Below are 9160 nucleotides of genomic sequence, written 5' to 3' on the forward strand. Positions count from 1 at the left end.
CTGCTGGCTTTGGTTTATAACCGTGTAATCGGTGAGTATTCTGCACCTGGGATGGGAAATACAAGCAATTACATGCATCTAAATGCCAGGTAAGACCAGCAGGCACAAGTGGATGCTGAGTTGCGGAGGAATTAAAAGCTACAGGCCATCTGAATCTAGCAAGGTGAAGGACTGAAATGTATTCATAGAGAGTATGACGGTTTGAGCTTGGAGCGAAGACGGACACTGGCAAAATCCCAAGGAAGAATTCCCCTCTGATGATCGGCACCATGGAAACGTACAGCCATTTGACTGTCACAGTGTCCCGGGTGGAAAGCTCATAATTACGAGTGCATTGTGATTAGACTGAAGTCTAGATGATAAAACAACAAGGCCGTATACTCACTTATCTTTCAGCTAATGGAATTGACTGATCTTTTAAAATGAGGTATTGAATTGCCCGTGTATGCAACGATCCATATTATCGTGGAAGAAAACAGCCGATAGAGCTTCAAGCTTGCAGCTTACAACCTTGACAAACGAATTAGGTTGAAGGATACTTTCATCTGGTATGAAAGACACCATTTGCTAGTTGCAAAACCCACACACAGTGGTATTCAGCTCCTGAAGCACATATAGTAAAACATGTTGAAAATAAAGCTTAATGTCATAGCAATGAGGAACACTTAGGCCCAAATGTGGCCATATTAAGGCAATAAATAAGGTCCGTGCTAAGGTCTGTATTCCAACACTACACCGATGAACACCATGGTGAAAAACGAGGGGGATTATGTAAACCCTTTGCACAGCCTTGTACCGTCTAAAATATTCTGCATCAGCAAGCATATCCTTAAATTCTGCTCCTCTTCAACTAAATCCTTTTTTTTTTCTGGCACATAGTCTTGTAAAGACCTTTAACAGCCCATTTCAACCCAGAACCACTGAAGCAGTCGCTCTGTTAGAGAAAATGAGAAAGACATGTGTAAGGTCGCAGATGTTTAATTAGAGTGATGCTGGGTCTAAATGAACCAAATTGTCCTTTGCCTCACGCCATGTTGCCTCTATTTGTCTATATCTGCAGGGGTTACAAGAATGATAATTGACATGGACTGTATACACCAATGAACAGCTGTTTCTGTAAAATGTAACAATTCCAAGACCAATTAAAAGGCTTTGAGAGTGTCAAACAATACAACATATGACCCGAACACCACTGAGGATCTGTTGGATTTAAAGCTAAGAGCATCTGAGTTTAGGGGGATGTTTTGAGAATGCATTCCTAGTCAACACGGCATCATACCTGAATGTAACGTTGTGGAACGGTCGCAGATTGGTTAGGTTTAGGCCACATAGCAACTTGGTTAGGATTAGGAAAAGATCGTAGTCAGGGTTTAAATAAGTAGGCTTGGTGCATCAATTAATTAGCTCAAAAGAATGTGACATACAACGTGATGGTACTACGTTATGTACATAACTTACAAGTTAAATTATGTACCTAAGTTAAAATAAGTCAACGTTGACTTTTGTTTTCACACTGGACACGACCAGCACTCTCCTGGGTGAAAGTCAGTGTTTTTTTGAGCAAAATATTGTGATTTGTGTTCAAATTAAATTGTAATTGTTTGTCAGGTAACTTAACTTTTATACGTAAGTACGTGATGTAGTTATGTACGTGACATAGAGCATGACGTTACTGCGTTAAGTTACTACCTTATGTTATGTTACTACTTTAAGGTTACGTTACTGTGTTAATTTTTTATCTAATGTTATGTTACTACCTTTTGTCACATTACTGCCTTACGTTAATGCGTTACATTACTACCTTATGTTATGTTACTACCTTGTGTCTCGTTACTATCTTACGTTACTGCGTTACTTTACTACCTCATGTTATGTTACTATCTTATGTTACGTTACTACCTTACGTTACTGTGTTATGTTACTGTGCTATGTTGCTGCAGTGAATTCCTACTTTAAGTTACTACCTTATGTCACGTTACTATATCACATTACTGAATCACGTTACTATGTGACGTTGCTACTTCCTGTTACTACTTCAAGATACTACTTCATTTTACTACGTCACTACGTTACTTAAATAACTTAACTTGCGTACAGTGCGTAAGTACGTTTGTGCAAATATTGGGTTTCTTTGTACTACATCAGTTGACTTCCTCCTTTGCTCCAGTAATAATTACTGCAGCCACCAGATGTCGGCAGCACGTGTAACGTGTTATAAGTTGGAACCAGCAGCTTGTATAAATTACCTATAGGGTCGTTGTTGGGAGGAGGAACGTCTTAAAACGACTGATATTTCATTCACGTAAGCTGCAGAGTCAGGTGATAATTTTTTCGCGTTGTGTCACTGCAAGCAACTCCTTTCCTACTACATGTAGTCATCTAATCAATTGTTGATATCAAAATATGGATTAGTGTAGCTTTAATCTGCTATCTGGCAAACACTTTGTTGTCAATCTGCAGGTATACACTGAACATTTATTCACATTCAACTATATGTATAACATATGTTTCTATTGCATTTCAATGGATTTTCATATTTAATTGGCGTGCATGTACAATGAACACCTTTTAAATGACCTTGCCATCTGGTTTCAATAGTTCAATAGCTTTTTATACCAAAGCTATATGGAAAAATGTTCGTAGAGAAACTGTTGCAAGGACAACTAAATGAAGTATTTTAAAAAGTGGTTTCAAAAAATACACAGAGACATGTGAGTGAGTGGTGGTGATGCTGCAGCTGCACCCTCTCCTCTTGGCTATACTCACAACCCCCCCTCATGCTATTGGTGTATGTGTTCCGTTTTTACTCTCAGGCAAGGCGACCCCTCCCACAGCCGTGCACAGCAGCATGTAACCCGACCTGCAGGTGAACACTTTCTCCACTCACGCTGGCTGCATCGTTTGCGGAGGGGAGGCTGAAGTTGCCTTAAGGATTTTTGTTGTTGTTGTTGTTGTTTTAGGATTCGCATACGGGACGCGGTCCTGCATCGCGTGCGGATATGAAGGCAGACGTGAAGATGATCTGAACAGGCAGCAGCGTGGGCGTAAAGGTGAGCCGTCGGCTGCGTCTAAATACTGTTTGGTAATCGTCAAATACGGGTTGCTGTCTCTTTCTGAGCCAGATTATGTGTGGGACCAGACTTGAAAAGGATATGGTGGGCTAATATCGTAGAAGACTTCATCTTTCATCCACAACCACTTTCCTACATTTCTCACTCAGTCTTTTATCTTTTAGCTACTATTTCTTCTTTTTTTATGTTCTCACTTCTGCTACACGATCACTTAGGGTTGTAACAAATAACTATTTTCATAATAATAAATTAATTTGCTAATTCTTGCTTGATTGACCGTTTTGAGCTACAGTGAGTCACAACATTGTTCAAAATGATTCCAAATTCAAAAAGTCCTCACATCTAAAGAACCTGCAACGCAAGAACGATTGGTATTATGAATGGTATAATTACAAATGACTGAAGTGATTAATCGATTATGTAAAATGGTTGCCAGTTGATTGTTTTGTTGATTTTTAATAGTTAGACTTGGTGTGTTAATATTAATTTGCTGGACCTTTTACATGATTATTATACAGTTTGACAGGGAAAACAGCTGCATATGGAGTTTTTAAATAATAGATTTGTAAAATTGAATTAAACTATAAATATTGCAGGAGGACTGTAAGTGATAGACATACTTGCAGTTATTAAGTTATCATTATTTAATGTGGTTACAATTTATGTTTCCCTTACCTATATTACTATCAAGGGCTTAGCACAAAATTCGGGATCTTTTCAATGGGCCGCTCCCTGCTTCCACAGTAAATCATTTTAACATCTTTTTGGGCCCTCCTCACATGGGGGGCCCTGGGAACTCCCCCTCGCCCCCAGTCCGTTGCCCCTGACCACTATGCTCTCATACATCTATTTATTCAACTAACTGTTCATCTTGCTGCCTTTTTTGTGCTCATGATGATGATTATTTTAATTACTTTGTTTAATTTTTACTTCATGTACTTCATTAAGCTCATGTTGAACTTTTTAGGCAAGAGAAGAAAGAATTCCTGCGCACTGTCCTTTTACTTGCAATTGTTTTTTTCAAAAGGCATCTTGAACATTCAACATACAAAATAAAATAAAAAACCCACACAAGCAGATAATTTAATCAGATGCCATCAAAGAACAAAAAAGAGGCAGAATTCGAGAAGAAGAGTGTGAGGCAGAAGTATATGGCAAGCCGTTTATTCAAACCTCATTCCCATCCTATAATGCTTATCCTACTTTACGATATTATATAAATACAGAAGAAGCAAATGGGTTTGTATATGCTCTATTTGGAAATACAACGTGTTGGTCCTTCATTACGTGAAAGCAGAGGAACAGAGAACATTCTAAACAGATACAGTTATCATCTCTTCAGGTGAGGCCAATGTACATTTAGTCCAGGGGTCTTCTTATGATTTTTAGGCCAGAGACCCCTAATCTGAAAGAGAGACAGAGCAGGGACCCCCTTCTACATAGATTGTATATAATATACAATATTTTGCATAGTCAACTAGGCCAGATGAAATTGATGAAAAGAATGCATATCAATATATTATTTATACATATGTTAGTGGAAGGAAAAGTGAATCCTTAAGGTTATCCTTAAAGTTAACCATATGGCTACCTTACCTATAGTAAGCTGATTTTCAATGTGTAAATTAAATGTGTTTTTTCACAGATGGGCCAATTTATCTTTGCCAAGAATATGTTGAATTCATATTAATGTATATTTTCAGAAATACTTTTACCTCTCAAAATGTTTTTTTTTACATAATTTGGCGGCTCCCCTGGACTAACTATAAGGACCCCCTAAGGTGTCACAGACTCCTCGTTGAAGATCTCTTATTTAGTCCACTAGAAGGCACTTCCCACCAGCAAAGGTGGACATACCACAATCTATAACGGACAGCAACCACGTACATTTATTTACAAACACAGTTAAAGATAAAACCATGTCTAAAACCATCTCTTCAGTAATATTCCGTCATATATTGCTTTAACTGTTGAAGGTCGGAGGACCGAAACCTATTTTGCAAGTGAAGTTTATTGCAAGCAAAAGTACAGCATGCAGGAATTCTCTCCTCTCTTGCCTTTGGACATTTCCTCCTACGCACCTGTCTACAAAAAAAATGTGAGGCATGCATGAGCCTTCACAGATAAAACTTTGTTTAGTGCCACCAATGGAAGATTATTTCTAAAACTAGTTTAAGTAAAGCAGAGCAAGCAGTCATTATTAGGAATTGAAAACTAAAACCTAATTTTATAGATTAAAAATACAGTCCTCAAGTCCACCGTGATCCGAATGGAGTATTGAAAAAATTCTAAAAGATTAGTTTCGATGTTCCCTCTATCTTGTTTCCTCTCTCTGTGTCTCTCTTCAGTTTGCTATCGGAGGCTTATGAACCTGACATGTGTACACCCAGTGAGACAGTAACCTGAGACCACATTCTGAGGGAATACCAGGATGAGTCCCATCGCCTCACAGCTTTTGGACAGGACCAGTGTTGGAGGCAGTCGTGGGAACCCTGCCTTTGCAGCTTTGCTGCTCTCCATGTGGCTTGGCTTTCATCCCTCTGTGGCCACTTGCCCACCCTACTGCCTTTGTGCCAGTGATATCATTTCCTGCAGCGGGTGCAATCTGTCTGCGCTGCCCTCTGATCTCCCAAGCTATGCCACACGGTTGGACCTGAGCCACAATGTCCTTACTGACCTATCCGTGGACTGGATTTCCCGACCGTTCGGACGGCTTGCTACACTGGTTCTCAGCCAAAACTCCATAAGCCAAATTGAGGTTAACGTATTCACTGTGACGCCACATCTCCTCCACCTGGACCTCTCTTCCAACCGACTAACAGTCCTGAACTCATCCATCTTTACTGGGTTGAAGGAACTGAAAGAGCTGCTGCTGTTTGGAAACCAGATCATCCAGATGAACCCAGGGGCCTTTAGAGATCTTTACAGCCTGCAGAAGCTCTACCTTTCTGGGAACAGACTGACGGCTTTCCCCCTGGGGCTTTATTGTGAACCTGAAGGGCCCCGTAATCTGACCTTTCTAGATCTGTCCTACAACAGGCTCTCCAAGGTGCCCGTCCAGAGCCTGCTATCGCTCACCCAGCAAGGTGGAATTTATTTGCAGGAAAACCCTTTGGTCTGCAACTGTGCTTTACTTGCCTTGCAGGAGTACTGGATGTGGAAACAGTATCGCCCCCTGGTGGAATTCAGAGGTGAATACCCATGTAGAGACAATTCAGGACCATGGTCTGAATGTAGCCAGGATGTAGTTTCAGAAATGCCCCTTGAGGCACAGACTTACCAAGTAGAGCCTGGTAAATGGCTAAGAGTGCCATGCCCAGGGTTTGCCTCTCCAGCCCAGGAGGGCTTGGATTGGTTCTGGGTTACCCCCAAGACTGTGTTGAATTCATCAACCAATGATCCAAGTGCCCACCTAATAGTTTTCCCCAATGGCACCCTTGAAATCCAAGGAGCCCTGATGGAAGATTCTGGTACGTATGGTTGTGTAGCTGCCCGTGGGCGCCACTATGACCCCGACAAGTCTCCGGAAGTCAGCGTGGTGGTTGGAAACTTAACCAAGGCCTCCACTAGCAACTTGGCACACAGAAGCAGTGCAGAGCATTTCAACACAGCATTCACCACCCTGGCTTCCTGTGTGGTCAGCATCATACTGGTGCTGCTCTACCTCTACCTCACTCCCTGTCGCTGCCGGGAAAACCGGGGATCGAGAGGGTGCGGTGGACGAGCCTTCATCCTCTGTTCAGACCCCAGAGAGGTAGAGTCAGGACAACGACGGTCAAATGGAAAAAGGGTGGCGTTCTTAGAGCCTCAAGCAGAGGACTCTGATATTGGTAGCCCAAAAACATCAGCAATGCATTTGGGTCATGTTACCACTGAGGGAATTCTCAAGAATGGAAGTAGAACAGTGGGTCAGATGCTTTCAGACCCTGCTCAAATGGCATAGAAAGAAATCAACCTTTTGCACATTCCGGTATTTTGTTTGTCTGATCCAAGTGTTTTGTTTGTTTCACTGTAGTTATGCATTGTAGGGTTCTGGTGTTTAGTCTGAAGCAGAAAATGCAGTCCTTTTGTAAGCAGAATTTCAAATATGTCTTGAATGTAAGTAATGTCTGTTTTTAACATTAAGAGTTCATATGGAAATATCAATGTTACCGTCTTTCATGTTCATTTCACTGGCCCGCAAATGTAATGTTTTGGCTCAGTCCCACCTCATTCATCAAGCCTGTTTAAGCCACAAAAGGCAGCTTTTTTCAGCAAAAAGCACTTATAAACCCAGTGAACGATGTCTACTTAGCCCCAAATATTAGACAAAGTAAGCAGGGTTAAATTAACTTTTTTTTAATGAATTTTTTTATTTTATATCTCACATACCCCGTGCAGTAATCCAAAGTACCTCTTGGGGTACATAAACCTCTGTTTAAAAACTAGGGCATTATTCCTAAACTGGGGTATGTGAGCCCCGGAGGTGACATGGAGGGGGAAAAAACAAGAACAAAAAAAAATAAATTATAACACAATTATAACACAAAAATATGTACTGGGGACAAACACGTTTGCGAGATCTTGACTTTCTTTTGCAAGATCTTACAAATCTAACAAACAATAAGTAGGGCACTAGCTAGTATCTAGCTAGGTATTAGCACAACATGATTACTTCTTCTTGGTTGTCTAAATACATCCTTTTTTTTGATAAGCATTACTAATTAATGCATGCCAAAGTGAAGTGTTATAATGGACATTGTTGTTGACAACACAAACTAGCGCTACAGACCTCCAGTCAACAACATTGTTCATTATAACACTTCTGTTTGGCAAATATTATTTAGTAATGTTCATCAAAATTAACGATGAATGTATTTAGACAACCAAGGATATGTAATCATGTCATGCTACTAGCTAGATACTAGCTAGCTACTAAGATTAGCCTGATGCCATGGACATCAACAGTCAACAACAATGTCCATTTTAACACTTCACTTTGGCTTTTATTAATTAGTGATGCATGCTACTACCTAGCTACTAAGATTAGCCTGCAGTCATTGACAACTGTCAACAACAATGTCCATGCTTATCAAAAAAAAACAATGGAGGAATTTAGACAACCGAGGAGACGTAATCATGTCGTGCTCTTAGCTAGCTCGATACTAGCTAGCGTGCTTCACGTTACTAGCTAGTTAGGTTAACAGGGCTGCCAACTCTCACGCATTGGCTGTGAGACACAAGCATTTGAGTGGTTTCACACGCTCACATGCCACACCCCCGATTTCTCACGCTGAAGTGTCAACCCGTTCTGTCAAAATTCTGAAAGATGGGTTTATCTATAGATCTACCTGTTGAGCCACTCGTGATTGACTAGTTGTGCTTTCAGAGACTGTGAGGGGGTTCAAGAGCGCTCCCTGTCTGCTGAAGTTTTGAATTGTTGCTAACTGAGAACATTTTTTTTACGATCCATCCCAGGTGCATTTCCCTGGCTTCAGGTATGTGCTCTGAGTATCACAGACCGTCCGTCGCTTCGTGACCACTCTCTCTGTGAAAATAAGGTGGGCAGCGCGGCTAATGTAGCAACTTCAGTTCATGTTAGTGGACTCGCTCTGCTGTGGGCAGTGAAGTTTTTGCCGTTTAATGGTTTATTTTTCAATTTTTTTTCCTGCATACCCACAGACCCTCCTACGGAGATCCCCATCCCCCCACATATAACATATCACAATTTAAACCCTGAAGGATAAAGACCCAAAGAAATTGCTTTTTACACGGCAAAATATGGGCTGGCCCCCCCAAATCTCACTCCAAGGTTTTGGGAAAAATTGGCAGCCCTGGGTTAGCCTTATTATTGTTATTATTTTTATAGCTAGAACTGTAGGTTTTTCAATTTACATCATGTTTCTATTGTGGAAAATGTTGTTTTCACTAGTTTTTTACGTGGGTTATACAACTGGACATCCAAATAACGCCCCCCAACCCGTCAGACTCCATAGGATAACATGGGAAAACTTGACCCCCTACCTGGTGAGCTCAAATATACAGTGGGTACGGAAAGTATTCAGACCCCTTTAAATTTTTCACTCTTTGTTTCATTGCAGCCATTTTCC

The 9160-nt window shown here is 40.8% G+C and overlaps 1 protein-coding gene across 1 annotated transcript; it reads left to right on the forward strand.

Moving 5' to 3' along the window:
• The first annotated feature begins 2806 nt into the window (after window positions 1-2806).
• On the forward strand, window positions 2807-7220 carry LOC117938984 (amphoterin-induced protein 2-like). Its single transcript, XM_034863996.1, has 2 exons — window positions 2807-3050; window positions 5420-7220. The coding sequence occupies exon 2, from the start codon at window positions 5503-5505 to the stop codon at window positions 7012-7014; it is 1512 nt and encodes a 503-aa protein (XP_034719887.1). The 5' UTR covers window positions 2807-3050; window positions 5420-5502; the 3' UTR covers window positions 7015-7220.
• Window positions 7221-9160: the final 1940 nt, after the last annotated feature.

Source organism: Etheostoma cragini, chromosome 23 (assembly GCF_013103735.1).
Source record: "Etheostoma cragini isolate CJK2018 chromosome 23, CSU_Ecrag_1.0, whole genome shotgun sequence".
NCBI lineage: Eukaryota > Metazoa > Chordata > Actinopteri > Perciformes > Percidae > Etheostoma > Etheostoma cragini.

Coding starts and splice junctions, on each gene's coding strand:
- LOC117938984 (XM_034863996.1), top strand. CDS start 5,503: ATGAGTCCCATCGCCTCACAGCTTTTGGACAGGACCAGTGTTGGAGGC.